This window comes from Microchirus variegatus (assembly GCF_963457635.1).
Source record: "Microchirus variegatus genome assembly, chromosome: 7".
Classification (NCBI taxonomy): Eukaryota; Metazoa; Chordata; class Actinopteri; order Pleuronectiformes; family Soleidae; genus Microchirus; species Microchirus variegatus.
The window spans coordinates 270,025-287,852 of NC_139808.1; the positions used below are offsets into that span (position 1 = coordinate 270,025).

Genomic DNA, 17,828 nt, shown 5'->3' on the forward strand with positions numbered 1-17,828 from the left:
TACCAAAAACAAACTCATTATACTTCTAGTAAGTCTTATGTGCATATACAGTATATATTTAACCAGCATGTCTGTAACCATATGTACATACTCACGTCTATTCTTGAGTTGTTTGTGTTTCATTTGCGTCGACATACCTCACGTCCATACAGTGCATAACCCCGATGTGCAGTGTGATGGTAGAAGTACATTTAAAAGATGTATAGTTAGGCTTCAAAAGTGTAGATTTTCACTTGGTAAATGTACATAAATGCACTGTTCATCCATGCTTTGTTCATATGAAGTTGTGTTAACTCATATCATTCCTACACATATAGCAGTTGTGTGTATATAGGAAGTCTCATTGTGTACATAGCTCCTGTCTTTGTACAATTAACATGAAGTCATGTGTATGTAGGTCGGTGCTGCAGCTACAGTCTGTGTCTTAAAGCAACATCATGCCGTCACTGTGAAGACTTGACATTTTCTGGTCACTAGGACTTTTTTTGTTGTTGTTTTTTTTGTTTGTTTTTTTGCTTTTATTCTCTGTTCTCAAAAGTCCAAGGACTGGGTTTCATTTTCCACATCGATGAAAAATGCTTCCAGCACAAGCGCTTGAAATGTCCTTGAGAGATTTGAGTGAACTTGAACTTTATCTTCAGGTGCGAAGAGAAAAAAACCACCTGTGAGAGTGCCTTGAATTGCAGTTTCTGAAGAGAAGCGTAGAAGCAGACGGTGAATCTAACCAGTTATTACGCTTTCACCTTCCAAGGGAAACGATGTGATTTGAATCATGAATGTGGACGAAAAACCTACATCACATAATCCAGTCACGTCGCAGCTCATAATAATAGATTGTAAGAATAAACTAGTTAGGTTATTTAATATCTAACCTGAAAGGGTTTCTTTTGTAGGATTACTTTGGCAACTGCATGAACACACTGATATTCTGATTGTGTTGTTCAGAGGAACTGGCTTTGAAACCACACACACACACACACACACACACACACACACACACACAACAAGCTGAAAATCCTCCCTTTCTCTCTCTCGCTCTCTCTCTCTCTACTAATGTCTGTAGCTTTATATATTGTTGCCTTTGTGGGTTTTTAAGAGATTACTTTGTGCAAATGATACGACGAGGACGACACGGGCAGTCGTGAGGAATGTGAATGACGCTACTGTTCAAAAAAGGAAAGTGACCCCAAACTTTTGAACGGTATTTAGAAGCAACAACAGGACATTTGTACCACAAAGAGTTTTTGTAATAATTAGGTGACATTATTATTATGAACAAATATTAGACAATCACTGTTTCGTTAATCGTCTCCAAAAAAAAAACCCAGACACTTTCTCTCAATCTTTGTTTCTCTTGCACGACCTCTTTAATTCCCTAAGATTAACCCTTTGTTGAATACATCAGTGATTTGATGATTACAGTTGGTACTCTCTTAGAAATAACGGTTCCAAAAGGGTTCTTCTACAAGGGCTGAGGTTCTACCTGGATTCTACCATTTGCTTTCCCAAAGAAAGGGTTTTTCAAGGGTTCTTGGTAACACTAATGGTTCCATAAAGAAGGTTCTACCTGGAACCGAAATGAATTCTCCTCTGAGGTCAAGCCGAAGAACCTTATATGGTTCTACTTAGCACTTTTATTTCTAAGAGTGTAGGCTAAACTTGACGTATTATTGTGTCTTTCCCCCCAACTCACAATTGTAACTCACTTTTTTCAGTGAAAAAGTGAAAAATGGAGGTTTTATCTCACGCCTCAGGACAAGAAGCGTATTTCACATCTTTTACATCGTACAAAAAGTTGTGCCTCTTGTGTAGAATAAGCAATAGTATAGTGACCCTACAAAATTGCACAATATGACAGTTTTTATTTTTTTGTCTCAACGGCACAATCTTAATTCAAGATGACAGTTGTTTTTTTCCCCATGCAGCTATTTACGTTGTGCTTTACACAGTAATCCTCAAATCTATTGAACACTCACCATGAAAGATCTTTGTATGTTTGCTTTTGCCTGTTCTATCACCTCTGCTGACCTCGTCAGATCAATATTCTTAAAAAAAGAAGAAAAAAAAGCTGTACATGCTTGTAGACTAATAATAAATCAATTTTTGCTCGACACAACTCAGTCTCTGTCCTGTAATCGAGTGTGAAAGTGTGTTAAAGTCCGAGCTGTGTGTGTGTGTGTGTGTGTGTGTGTGAGTGATTCTGAGTCCGTTTGTGTGTGTGGGAGGAACAGGAGGAAGAGTTTGCCCTTTAAAAAAATGATAATGTTCATGTCTTTTGTGTATTTGACATTTTGACTCGTCTGGATTGCACTGAGACAGGAGGCGTCATGGAGAGAGCTGTGGTTCACATCACCCTCTGTGGGCTGATGCTGTCTGTGGTTAGTGCTCTGACAATCAAGGTAAGGTTACTAAGACAGAGACACTGATGTTACCTCTATGTACATGAAAGTGCAGAAGATTATCACTAATGTTTGGGTCAATGACAAATAAAGCTTCTGAAAAGGTATTTTTAAAAAGTGTTTTCAAAATAGATGTAATGCATATTTTAGAGTGTGTTGAATGTGTTTGAACATTTCTCATATATCAACTGTTTTAACTCATTTTTTAACAGTATTTTAAACTTCACAACAAAAAAAATGTCAGGTGGCACAACCAACTATTTATAAAAACATATATACATTCCTACTATTTATTTTAAAATTAATTATTTGGCAACTATACCCTAAGGTGTCTACACTAGATAAACATTATTTTTATCATTGTGTTTTTTTTTTTTTGTTGTTTTTTTTTACAATAATTTAAGATTTTTCTCTCTGTATGTCAGGTTTTAAGCATCCTTAACATCCAATTTTACATTTAAAAACAGGAAAATAATCACACTTATACACAAATTCATATATTCAGTATAATAACTACACACATTACATTTATAAACATTTGGTCACTTTGACGTATCATTTGTTTGTTTAAATTGGTTGCACCACTTGACAAATATTGGTTGCACCACCTGACGTGGTAAACGACTATTCTAGCTGCAAACGTCTGTTTTTTAATGTAATATGTACATAGGTGTATAGAGGCACATTTACACTGTTCTAATGGTACATTGTGTTAATTGCGTTACAAGGCTATTGATGATTAGAAAACCCTTGAAAACCCTTGTGCAATGATGTTAGCACAGCTGAAAACAGTTTTGCTGGTTCTTTGACCAAAGGGCAAAATTATTATTTTGAATACAAATCATTATTTCTAATCTTGTCAATGTCAATATTTTCTATTCATTTTGCAACTCTTTGATGAATAAAAGTGTGACTTTTAATGTAAAACACAGGTGAGCCCAAACTTTTGAAGGGTAGTGTATATTTTTGTTGTATTTCTGTACGTGTTGCAACACACTGAACCCTGACACTGGTAAACATGAGAAAGTGCAGGTGAAAGACCTGTTTGCTCTTTACCTCCAGTGTTTTTTCACATCGTTCCTTTGTATTTGTGTTTGTGAACCCGCGTTACTTGTGTTGTGCGGACATGGATCTGTGAACACTGTTATGTCTCAATGCACTGCGTCTTTAGTGATAGAGCTTTAAATACTGACACAAATTCAACGTATGCTTATGCAAAAACACAGGTTTGTGCAGCAATTCTAGAACACTTCAGTGTGTTTGGCCCACGGATAAGAAAAATAAATGAACCATGGATGATTGGGAAACAAACAAAAAAAATTTTGTTTAGGTGTTTAAGGCAAAAAAGGAGAACTTATTAAAAAATATTATTTTGCCCCAAAGCTATTATAATAGTTTAGTTTTTTGCATTCACAAATAAAAAAACAAAAAGCAATTAAATAGAAACACTCAATTGTCCAAGTCTTGAATGAAAAGGAGCAGAAAGAAGAATAATCTTATTAACTCTGCCTCTTTATCCAATTTACATAGTACATAAAATAAACAAGCAAATTATAAAACACAAAAACTGCTAATTTTAATATATTCTATGTTTGCTTTTTTTTTTTAAATCCAAGGTCCTAATGAACCATAAAATATATTTTCTTTGAATCACATGCATTTAAACAGACAAACCAAAACTTAACCATTTAAACATGTTTCCTGTAGTTTTTTCCCCTCTTTTATTGGGCATTTTACCTTTATTTTTAACATAGGCAGTAAAATGTGGAGGCAGGAAGAGACAAAATCAGTATTTTTCATGAAAAGCTCAATGTTTATGTCCCAAATTTGACAAAAACAAGCGTATTATACACACAGAAGGAAAGAGAGACTTGTATGAATAAAACATTTTCATGCCCCTGACTCTAAACTTACAACCATCTCAAATAAAGGCCATTATTCTAACTCTAAAACCAAGAATTCACTCTCTTAACTCTGCAGAATCTGCTAACACACACACACACACACACACACACACACACACACACACACACACACACACACACACACACACACACACACACACACACACACACACACACACACACACACACACACACACACACACACACACACACACACACACACACACACACACACACACACACACACACACACACACACACACACACACACACACACACACACACACACACACACACACACACACACACACACACACACACACACACACACACACACACACACACACACACACACAACTCAATATTGTGTACTTTGCTTTGTGAAATGATTCCAAAAAAAAGAGAAAAGTTGGGTGTTTCAGCAGTTAAACCAATGAGATTTCACTGTCGCCTCCCACTAATTCTTTGTTTTTCACCATCTGATCTTTGGTCAGTTTGTTACCAGCCAGCGATCAATGAAGCCTCTTGTTTTTATCTATTTATTTATATATTTATTTATTTATTTGAAGTTGTGAAATGTTCCTGCCATATTTGTTTTGTTCAGAGCGACTGGGACATCTACAGCTTTCACATCAACTCCACCGTGACCAGCCGTTATGCCACCACGGTCATCACCAGCCGCGTGGCCAACCGCATGGACGCGCCCAAGGAAATCGAATTCCATGTCCAGATTCCCAAGAATGCCTTCATCAGTAAATTCAGGATGTATGTGAGGATTGAAATAAAATGACCTGTGACTATTGACAGGGTTAAAGAGTTACTGTACACATGAACTCAACTACAACAATAAATGACATTAATGTTAGTATGTGTCCTCCTCAGGTTTATAGACGGGCAGGAGTACAACGGCACAGTGAACGCTAAGGAGAAAGCTCAGCAGCAGTACACTGGAGCTGTGTCCCGCGGAGAAAGTGCTGGGATTGTCAGGTACACGATGGAGTGGATTGGTTTAGCCCTAAAAGATGACTCTTTTACTCGCAATTCATACAAACACTGGGGTCATGACCTAATGCTGATGTTCCAGAGTCCATCCAAACACATGGGATGTTGGACTTATCCTACCTGAATTGTACTAGCTCCTACTTTAAAGCGTTCCAGCAATTGAAGTCGAATGTTAGAAAACATGGACAATCGCGGTGCTTTCGCTTCATGTTTGAAGAGGCATTTTGACTGTCAGCAATTCAGTCTACTTACATACACAAGTGAGCAGTATATATGTAAAAGCGATACATATCGATATGTAACGTCATGAGTATACTTTTACCGTAGCCCTACATATCTACATGCTAACAGATAACAAAGACGACATAATTTCACGCCATAACATGAAAAACAAGTTGTGATGTCTAAAACAACTCTACACGCAGAAAAGTACAGTTTATAGCCTATTCATGTGACTCCATGGGAGCCGCCATTATTCTCCGACTACATTTTGGTGACGTGGAGTTAGGTCGATCAGCCCCGACTTCACGAGTAGGAGGTCCGACCTCGACAGGTATTCAAGTGCACTTTTTCTAATTTGAGGGAGGATAAGTCTCACGTCCAACTGGTTTGGATGAGCTCTTGAACGCAGCATAAGATGAAGGCTCACAAAGCACTAATTCAAATGTCCCAGATGTCTTTGTGTTTGTTTTAGGTGTTTTATGACAGTTGGCAACCATTAATGTAGCATTAAGAGCAGAGTCATAAGCATCAAGTCTAACTGTACACTACCGTTCATTGCACAAGGGTTTTCAAGGGTTTTCTAATCATCAATAGTCTTCTAACACCATTATCAAACACAATGTACCATTAGAACAGTGTAAATGTGCCTCTATACACCTATGTACATATTCCATTAAAAAACAGACGTTTGCAGCTAGAATAGTCGTTTACCACATTAACAATGTATAGAGTGTATTTATGATTCATTTAATGTTATATTCATTGAAAAAAGGTGATTTTCCTTAAAAAATAAGGACATTTTTAAGTGAGCCCAAACTTTATTTGTTGCAATAAACGATGACGAAGAGAGTTCCGATGACACGTTGTCCCTGTTGCAGTTCTGTTGGTAGAACTATGGAGGAGTTCAAGACGTCCGTGAACGTGGCCGCTCACAAAAAGGTGACCTTTGAACTCACGTACGAGGAGCTGCTGAAACGCACACTTGGCAAATACGAGCTGCAGATCCACGCTCGCCCCATGCAACCTGTCAAAGACTTCAAGGTGTGTGTGTGTGTGTGTGTGTGTGTGTGTGTGTGTGTCTCCCGTTGTTATCGTCTCAGTGGTCATTTAGGGAATCGTCACAAGGGTGAGAATGTTTTTCACGGGTCATTTTTATTCTCACTGCCGCAGGTGGACGTGTACATTCATGAGGAATCTGGCATCAATTTTGTCAACATTACAGGAAAACTAGGCAAAATGACTAATGCCATCACCAAGCAGCATGCAGGCAAAGAGGTACAGTGATGCTTCTCTACAGTGGTTGTTATCCTAACGGCTTATTATGTGTATATTACAGCCCAGTGAATATGGATTCTTTGGGGCTGATGCAATATAGATATTTTAATCCTTTTACAAATAATTTTCCAACATGATATTTCATCAACTTGTTTATTTTGCCATATACTGGAAAACAAAACACATCTACTCTGTGTAGATGTCCTTATTTTTGAAGGAAAATCACTTTTTTTTCATTGAATATAACATTAAATGAATCAGAAAAACGACTATTCTAGCTGCAAACGTCTGTTTTTTAATGTAATATGTACATAGGTGTATAGAGGCACATTTACACTGTTCTAATGGTACATTGTGTTTGCTAATGGTGTTAGAAGACTATTGATGATTAGAAAACCCTTGAAAACCCTTGTGCAATGATGTTAGCACACAGTTTTGCTAAACAGTTTTTCATTATTTCTAATCTTGTCAATGTCTTGACTATATTTTCTATAATTTGCAATTCTTTTGATGAATAAAAGTGTGACTTTTAACGGAAAAGCCCCAAAAATTGTATAGGTGACCCCAAACTTTTGAACGGTAGTGCATACAGACACAGTATTATACTGTCAGCACTTTGTGCCTCATTATTTTTGCCATATCATGCATAATTACTTATATATATACACACACACTAGTCCAGAGAACGTGTTTTTAATAGTGTAACCATGTAACTTCATTGAATGCTCCTGTTTGCAGGCGTGGGTGTATTTCTACCCCACAGAGGACCAACAGAAAACATGTGAACGCTGTGGAGAGCAGGGTATGAGGGGAGATCTGATTGTCGTTTACGACGTCAATAGAGCCATTGAACTGGGAGACATTAAGGTACAGCCTGGATTTATTTAGCTGTAAATGCATATTTCACCTGCCTTTTCTCACCAACTTTTCTTCTTCTTACCCAACACCAGACGTCAGACGGTTACTTTGTTCATCACTTTGCTCCGTCTCAACTTTCTCGCATACCAAAGAACGTCGTCTTTGTTATCGACCAAAGTGGCTCCATGCATGGCAGAAAAATACAGCAGGTACGTTGTTACGATAACCACTCGATTGGTCGTGTTCAACTTTATTGAAAAGTTCCAGAGGGTAAACGTGTGCGACTGCAGATTACAACAACTCTGCTCAGCCCTATCTTATCCAAGTGCGTCATGGAACTATGGTGAGTGCCTGCTGTGCAATGCTAATCATCTCCATTCATTTGCTTTGCACAGCAAGCATCTATTGCTATTGTTCGGAATTTCTCCGTATTATTTTTCCTCTTCCACCAAATTCCGTCGTGTAACTCATCACAGTTTTGAGGGAAAAAAAAATACTTTTTAGACTCAAGACTTTTCTAAGCGCTTTGAGTAACCATGGAGACAAAAATCACAAAAAACTGCAAAGAATTTCCACATACACATGAATGGGAAACAGTCAGAAAAAACGATTTAAACCCAGACCATTTTGGAGCCTCACGGTGTCGTCACACTTTGACTTTAAACGGGTCACAAGACTTGAGACTTTTTACACCTAAATCTAAGGTTTGATGCATATTACGGTTTTTAAACAATCACAGTTTAAGTTTTATACTTTTTTTTGGACGTTTTCAGGCTTTATAATGAGTGTGTATTGCGTGGATGGAGTGGCACACTCAGCTGAGGACCATGAAAATAATCAAAAATCTCAAACAAACTCTTCTCCTGCCTCTAGTTTTAAAGTTACTATACACTAACACAAACATATGTATTTACCTATTATTTCTCAATGTTACACACTGGACCTAAAATGAGTCATAGTAAGCCAACATCATAACATGGTATCATTTTAAAGCTTCAAATGTATAAATAACCCTTTTGCTTTTGCTTCCCCAGACAAGAATAGCTCTACGTCACATATTGTCTGACCTGCCAGAAGATGATTTCTTTGGTCTCGTCACTTTTGATAGCATGCTTTTTCACTGGAAACGTGAACTTGTCCAGGCCACGCAGACGAACCTGCACAATGCCAAAAAGTTTGTCGACAATATTAACTCCAGAGGATGTGAGTTTTTTTTCAGTGAATATATGCATTTTGGGACATTGGTATTTGATAACAGAGACATAACTAGTTTTCTTTTATCTCATTTTAGCCACAGACATCAACAAAGCAGTGTTGGAAGGAGCGCGCATGCTGAATGCCAATTCCAGGGAAGGTGCAGCATCTATCCTTATACTGCTCACTGATGGAGACCCAACATCAGGTGATAATAACACTTGCATCTATCACACTAGTGCCCGTAGAGAGTATGTATTCTTATAGTGGGAGGTGAAGAAGATGTCCCAGTTATGGTAATGCATGATAAAGAACGTAAATGCTAAGATAATACAAACACTGTGCAACCTCACTGGCGTGGCTGGCAGTCACAACGGCAAGCTACGCTAATGCTAATCGAAAATGAAAACATTTGAGTTGTGCCTCATGAGGTTGCACAGTGTTTGTATTACGTTAGCCCTACGCTAATGCTAATCGTAGGCTCGCTTGCTTACCTTTGGAAACAGGTTCGCCAAGTTAGCCGCAAAGTAGTAGCATGCTAATGCAAAATAAATATGTGCTCGCGTATTGGTGAATGGACACCGACTTCGTTGTTTCAGTGTAACACCATGTTCTGCGGTGAACCGTGCGAAAATGTCTCACCCAGAGTGAGGACAGCCTCTTCACTCCCACCTCCCTGCTCCAGACAGCACAGCTGCTGCTGATGAGCCGCTGCTTGGCTGGTGCAGCGTGATAAATCAGCCAAAGTGCAGCATGATAAATCAGCGAAAATTAAAATTCCTCCAAAGAAATTGAAAATCAAGGAAGCACACCATCGGGCCATGCTCAACCAATATCTAAAAAGTCTTAGGGCAATCTGACGGTCAGCGAGATATGCCTGTCACAGACAGACAGACGCAACTTGCTTTATAGATAGATTGACAATAGCCATTTTTCCTCAGCCTGCTAAAGCCCACTGATGCAATTTCGAGAAATTTAAAATTCTTATCATTGCTTCTTATCTTGCCTGTGCAGGTGTGACTAACATTGAAGAAATACAGTCAAATGTCAGACGTGCCATTGCGGACAAATTCCCCCTCTACTGTCTTGGCTTTGGTTTTGATGTAAATTTCGAGTTTCTGGAGAAGATGTCGCTGCAGAACAACGGCGCGGCACGGCGGATTTACGAGGACTCCGACGCCGATTTGCAGCTGAAGGTATTCTCACTCGGTTCCTTCATTCTTCACCATGTGATAAACCTTGAGCGCGATTGGCGACAAACGTTGATGTCGTGCTCACATGGCGTGTTGTAACAGGGTTTCTACGAAGAGGTGGCCACTCCTCTGTTGACAGACGTGACGATGATCTATATGGGTGGCACCAATTTGACCCAGACAAACTTCAGCCAGTACTATAAAGGCTCTGAGATCGTGGTGGCCGGTCTGATCACCGACAACAACGTTGACGCCTTTGTCCCACAAGTCGTGGCCATTTCGGTGAGCATCAGTCCACGCTGTATATTTATTTGCTTTAACCTGCTGAAATATGTGCATATTTGAATTGTAATGTGCGCTGTGGTAGGGAACTAAACGATTGACGTTTTCTGACACGAACACCACGTTGGAGTCCACTGGAACAGTGTCCGATGTCCGTATCCAGAGAGTTTGGGCCTACCTCACTGTCAAACAGCTTCTGGAGAAACAGTGAGTGTGATGACCTTGAACCATCTCATTATCCATTTAGAGAAAGACTGCAACACTCCTATTTCTGCATGATACATTTTTCAGGCAATATGTTGATTATAAGCCCTGTCGCTCTTTAGCCAGATATAAACTTCTTAAACTGGAGCTTCCTATTCAGATTCCTAGCCGGTTAATAGTGAAGTACTTTAGCGAATTCATCAGTTGAATATGCACCATGATTGTATGTACAGTAGGTATGTATGTATGCATATGTTTATACATATATATATACACATACACACATATACATATATACATATATACACATACATACACATGCATATATACACTTCTATACATGTATATACACATATATACGTGTATATACACACACATACATATATATATATATATATATATATATATATATATATATATATATATATATATAGACACACACACATATACACACATATACATATGTATATTATATTATATTTGCATATAACTCATAACAGGCTGCAGTTGTCTGGACCAGAGAAGGAGAAAGCAGAGAAAGAAGCCTTGGAGCTATCGTTGAAGTACGGTTTTGTGACACCACTTACATCCATGGTGGTCACTAAGCCTCCAGGGGAGAGAACAGACGTGCTCCATAAACCCAAAGAGGGTAAAGCACCACCACCAATACATGTTGATGCTTTCATTGCAAGACAAGGGAAATTGCTACAAAAGCATCATCATCATCATCCAACAAGAAACACTTTTGCGAAAACAAGTAACCCACAACCAAGAAGAAAGTCACAAGCACGAAGTCAACCAGTACTATTAGGACAACCAGGACAACCAGGACTACCAGGAGAACCAGGACTACCAGGACTACAGAGTGTTTCTCCTGGTGAGCAACTTAACCTCTAACCCTATGAAAAACACATCAAATCAGTGGCCTTGAGCTTGTTTCTGTTGTCACTGTAACTGAACAACTGCACACTATTTGTGTCAGATAGTGTAAAAGCATCACATGAATACAGAGTTACTACATTAAACACATTCACTGTAATGAGACTGTGGTGCTTTTGCACCATGAAATGTGAAATGTGGTCATTTAAGGGTTCATGAATTACTCCATCAACAATGTAGAGTATTTCTTATTTTCCTTGTATCTGTCAGACTCGTTCCTGTGTACACACACACACACACACACACACGATCACACACACACACACACACTAGAAAAAAAAAATCTAAGAATCACTAAAAATTCTACATTAAATACACATTTACCTTTTGCAGCATTTTCTCTTTAACATACGTGTGTGTGTGTATATAACATCTTTACCTTTGTCTAAATGTTTTCACAGACACTTCTTATGATATAGTCTTATATGATCTTTCCCGCAAACGGCCGAGTATGGGTAAAGTACTACATGAGTTCAAGTCATAGTATCGTTCACATGGAATCTGTCCAATTCTATACTTGATGAAATCAAATAGCAAATTGTTTTCATATTTCAACCCTATTCTACCATCTCATTTTTCTGCCCTTGTAAAAAATCTAAGAATCACTAAAAAAATAATGCTTTTTTGTATTTTGCAGTATTTTTTTTCCTTACAATACACACCATGTGTGCATATATAACCATCGTTGTTTAAATGTTTTCACAGATCTTCATCCTCCTCCTCCAAGGGTTGCATACGGTAGAGTATACGACACACGTTCAAGTCACTGTATAGTTCACATGGAAAATATCACTGAACAAAGATTGAAGACAAACAATAATATAAATACGGTCTATAAATAATTGTTTTTGCTCTTTGTGTGATTAATATCATGTGTATATAACTACCTTTGTATTAATGTGTTCACAGATGATGTAGATCATATTATAGAAAATGACATGGATTATGGGATGATGATGCCCAGCATTACATCAACTGTGCCACATACAACTGCTGGTACAGTACTTCATGAATGCAAGTCATTGTAAAGCTTGGATCAAAATGGAATTTGGGAAATATCACAAAATATTGATGTCAAAAAATCGTATTGAACTTGTGAAATTTGGAAATGCGTCACAGTTCAGTGTTCATTCGGCTCGTTTTTATGACCAAAAAGACCATTTCTGCACAATTGTTGCTACTTGATAGCACGACTAAAAATGCGATGTAACGTTGACTCGACACATAAGACGAAAAAAAAAAATTAAAAGCCTGAATCTGTGACCTACACTCTTAGAAATAAAAGTGCTAAATGGAACCATATAAGGTTCTTCGGCTTGTCCTCATTGGAGAACCCTTTTTGGCTCCAGGTAGAACCTTTTATAAAGGTTCTGGATCTCCCTGGAACCCTAGTGTTACCAAGAACCCTTTTAAAACCCTTTATTCAGGAAAGGGGTTTTAAAGGGTTCTCTGGATCAAAATGGTTCTTACTGGAACCATGAGTGTTACCAAGAACCCTTGAAAAACAAATGGTTCCAGGTAGAACCTCAGCCCTTGTAGAAGAACACTCTTGGAACCCTTATTTCTAATAGAGTATAAACACACACTCCCCCAGGGTGTCCATATAAGGAGTTGTGCATTTACCATGAGTTAAACTGATAATGAGAAAATGAAACATATTTTTTAAAACATGTATTTCTATCCCACTGAGTGACTCTGTTGTCTCCAGTTCCTTCTTCCCACAGGTTTTTGCTAAAAAACCTTCAGTCTCTTCCTCTCTGCTTTGACGTCACCGGAGACGCTCGCCTCAAACTGCTTCACTATTCCAGCAGGGGTCAGTAAAGTTCCTGTTTATGTGAATGTCATTTTCTCTACAGCAGTGGCATCAAACTCAAATGACCTGCGGGTCAGTCACAGAACTCATGTGCTTGTGTGATATGGAATGATGCGTCAGAGGAATGAACACATTCACGATGGGAAATTAGTCTATTAACATCAAAAATTAAGTAAATAATAATAACGTGGACAACCGCAACTAAAACACCAAACAAGCTTATATGTCCTTTAATGTTGAACACACTATCACCTTGATGGCAGAACATGACGAGGAGGTAATGGGTTATGGTTTGTTTTTATTTAAAGCTCCCATAGAGTGGTCCTGTTGCACATATATGTGAGTTATGGAGGTCTACTTACATACATTAACTTGTTTTTATGGTCAAAAACCTCCTAGTTGCTGTAAACGAGCCGATAGAAATCTCTCCTCACTGAAGCTCTCGTCAGCCGCGCTGTTTCAGACTGAAATCTCACACCCAGAAGACAGACTGTGTTGTGATTGGTCAGCCAACGAGAGCTTTCTCAACTGTCTTGTGATTGGCCAATACCTGGAAGTGACGTAATTGCGCAGCTCCCCCCTCTGGAACGGTGGATGCACTGCTACTCATTATTAAAACATTGTTTTAACAATGTTAAATAAAAACACCTCCACAAAGGACGTTATTCTTCTTCTGTGGTTCAATGTACACAACCGAATGTTCCCGGACTAGAGCCCGGAGCAGGAGGATCTGCTGTTCAAGAGACGGGATCCTTACGTCACGATTCCAGGCTTTTTCAGAACACTTCCAGAGCCCGAGAATACAATAAAACCCAACGTTCTCAGCAGTGGATGAAGTTTGTTTCCAAACTTTAGGGCTTCATAAATGAGTTAATGGCGCAGATACACACCAATATATACCAAAATGGCGTTAATTGGAAATACTGTTCTATGGGAGCTTTAAAGGTGCCATATGTAAGAATGTGGCCAAAAACAGTTACTACATTCAAATTCAAAATACCGAGGTCTTTGAGGTTTCGATTTCTGACGTAACTGGCAACCCGTGGTTGCTCGGCAGATGAGACTCTACTGACTGCTATGATTGGTAGACGGTGGTAGGTGGCGCCACATGACAACCATGATTTCAAAACATAAACATGATTTGCAGTCTGCAATTTTTTTTTTTTTTGAATGCAAATATTTAGTCTGTACTGTTGTTGTTGGTGAGTTCAGTTTGTTATATGAACATTATTCCTGAGTCTCTGTGACATATTAGGAGGATTTTATCATTTATTACATAATGCACCTTTAATAATGATATTAAATGGTGGGCTGCATGTAATCTGCCCACGGGTCGTCAGTTTGACACCTCTGCTCTACAGTAATACTTCATTCTTGCCTTTTGTCGTCCATCTTCATAGAAAGCAGATAACATATGTTTTATTCGCCTCAGAATCTCTGTGTCAATAAATCCTGAGTTGAATTCGTTATCTTTTTTTTTTTAACCAGAGCTGTCCGTCAATGGTGAGCTGAACTCTTCTGGAGGCTTCACAAAGATCGTCGTCCACATCAGCGGTGACCAACACGTGGAGATTAACACCAGTGAAATCATCGTGCGAGACGGAAATCAGACGTCACACCACACTGGGGACGACCCCATCACAGCAGGGAGGTAAAACCTTACGTTTGTAAAAGGTCAGGGTGAAGATACAGTAGTGAACAGGTGTGTGGACTTACATCACATCAGAGCAACTCTTTAAAAAGTAAAAAAATAAAAATCTTGGGAAATATGCCGAATGACTTGAAAACAGGGAAACAGGTAAGACAGGTAAGCACCGATCAGTCAAGATCCTGTTACAGTTCGTCGTGACACAAATTCAGTGATTAAAGGAAACTTCAAGTTACTAGAAGATGTTTGAAATGGGAACGTATCTTTTGTTCCCCAGGTCCTATGTTCCCCACTTTGTATGTGACCGGGGAACCCTAACCCTAACCCTAACCTTTTTCAAAAAAAGGGTCCTATGTTCCCCTGTCAGATACAAAGTGGACCTTTTTTTGGAAAAAACAGGGAACATAGGTACGACCCCGTTTGAAATGTGGTACAGCAGATTCTTGTGTATACAACCCATACCCAGAGGCGATTCTAGAGTCTGTTCGGGCTCAAAGCAAAAGTTCCCGGGGGGCCCCTTCTGACCAGGGTTCATCACCATTATGATGTAAATAATCTGACACCAATGTAAAATGTATGAAGTCCAAATGAATGAAATAACATGGAGAAAAAAAAGTATGTGAAAATATAAATGTGAAGAACAATAAAATACTTTAAATAACTTAAAAAACTGTAAATAAACTATAAACTTAGTATAAATAAACTTAGTAAACAAAGCACTGCTTCTACTAGTTAGCGTTAGCGTCAGCTAGCACTCTGAAGCTAATGTTAGCTGCTGTTCTAGTCTGTGTCCCCATAAAAACAGCATATTTGAGATAACACTCATTTACGAGGATTATTTCCTGGTAATGGAGACAAAATAGATGAATACAATCTTTATCTTGATGATGTTTTGCTGAAGGTGGATTGTGCTTCATGGACAAGTTTCATTGAAATGACCGTTGCATGTTTTTTTTGTTTTTTTTTATTAGCTTGACAGTAATCAAGCGGAACAAGGAAGTGGACGTTGCAGCCGGAGACGTTCGCCTCGTCATCTTACTTCATGAGAAACATGGCAGCAAATTCCTGTGGCCGGCGATAAGACAGCAGCCAACTGACAACGCTGACGGAATTTTAGGTGAGTGAAAAAGTCGTGTTCGTATGTTTATATGTTTATATCTGCACATGTGTTTTTATGTGTTAAGGTCAGGGATTTTAGTTTCAGATGCAGCTATTTTGCAATGTCTTTAAAGCTGCAGTAAGTAACGTTTGGTGATTTTTTAAAAACTTTTTTAATCGTTTGGTCTTTGTAAACAAATTCAATTTACAATTTTTGACTGTGCAAATTAACCGCTTAGCCATTTTAAAATCTTGGGTGAATTCCAATTCCTTGCTTAACCCTCAATCTTAATCCTCAATCTCAAAAATGTTCTCCCTCTAGTGCAAGTTCTGTCCTGATTCTCAGAAAAATTAAGTTGAGGGTCAAGTTTAAGGGCTGTATCGCCCTCAATATTGAGATTTTTCAAGACCACCCTTGGGAGCAAGGGCTACCCAGAATGCATTGCGTGTTTTCACATAACAAAGATGGCGTCGAAAGCAGTGAAATGAGTGCGATACAAATGAAGTATTTTCTTTGTTAATAGAGATATAAAAATGATCTTAGTTTAGGCCCATATTATGGATTACTGACGTCATTGTTGCCTAACATTTATTTTTATTTGACCATCTTTTGTCAATAGTCGGCCGGTGTGGTTTACTTTTCAATAAGTCGTGGTGTGTGGTAACTGTCAGCTGAATATTTGTATGAGTATCATCTTATAACTAACTGACAACCTAATAACTTGACTGACAAACGGATCAGAATAAATAATCCTGACGTAAATGTCTTCTTCTTCTTCTTCTTCTTTTTTGGAGTTGACAGACTGGACGCAGCTTTTGCGTTATTCTGCCCCCTACAGTCTGAAGACGTATCTGCATTTAAGGGGTGTCCCATTTCTAAGTGACAAAATAACCCTCAACACTTGGTTTTGAGGCCAGTTAAGATTAAGTGTTGAGTTTGAGGGTTAAGATAAGAATTGGAATTGGGCCCTTGACCCTAACTATTAGAGCATTGTTTGGTCAAACTCCTCCATATTTCTCTAACCTGCTACAGCTCAGGTCAGATGTTACCTGTTTTCCCAAAAACCCATTTTAATTAAGACACGAGGTAAAAAAATGCAGTTAAAAACCTTTATTTATGTTTAAACTATCAGTATTCAATGCTTTTTACTTGCATCGCTCTGTGGAGCACTCTGTGATTCAATATCTGTGAAAGGTGCTGTATAAATAACATTTACATACTGACTTACTAGCACAATGTCGCTGTTGCATCTGTCCGTCAAATCTCTCCCTGTGTGCAGCGACACGAGGCTACGCGAGGATTACAAACGATCGTAGCCGTGTGAAGCCGATTGGTCTTCATCAGCACGATGATGTGAACTCATTTGACTGTGGTTTTAAATTGAACTGTAATGTATTTGTTTATCTTTAAACAGCTCTAAGTAGCAGCCTCTCATTTGCCCGTTTGTCCTCTGTGCGTCCAGGTCTGAACGCAACAGTTCACGACGTGCCGCCAACTCCAGGCAATCCCCAAACAAAAGTGGCGATTAATAACCAAGAGTTTGACGCTACCAGGTAAATCTGATGTGTATTATTGGCTTTATTGATACGCTATGATAATAATAATAATAATGATAATAATATTAATATATGCTAATATACAAATGTATGTGACCATTTGTGGATTTTGTGTGTGTGTGTAGATCCAGTGCCGTTGACTATAGCATCCCCTCTTCTCCAACACTGGACTGCTGGCTCGTGGCTGCTGCGATCGCTCTGCAGAGACCGATGGATGATTTCATTGTTATGCAGCTTTAA

The 17,828-nt window shown here is 38.6% G+C and overlaps 1 protein-coding gene across 1 annotated transcript; it reads left to right on the plus strand.

Moving 5' to 3' along the window:
* Window positions 1-2,327: 2,327 nt before the first annotated feature.
* itih3b.2 (inter-alpha-trypsin inhibitor heavy chain 3b, tandem duplicate 2) lies at window positions 2,328-17,828 on the plus strand (the record flags this gene model as incomplete). Its single annotated transcript, XM_083892570.1, has 18 exons — window positions 2,328-2,399; window positions 4,908-5,068; window positions 5,186-5,290; window positions 6,406-6,568; window positions 6,698-6,802; window positions 7,541-7,669; window positions 7,753-7,869; window positions 8,695-8,863; window positions 8,952-9,062; window positions 9,869-10,050; window positions 10,150-10,329; window positions 10,415-10,536; window positions 11,034-11,182; window positions 13,181-13,285; window positions 14,774-14,936; window positions 15,905-16,050; window positions 17,495-17,585; window positions 17,714-17,828. 18 exons carry the CDS (start codon window positions 2,328-2,330, stop codon window positions 17,826-17,828), a joined length of 2,385 nt encoding a protein of 794 aa, XP_083748696.1.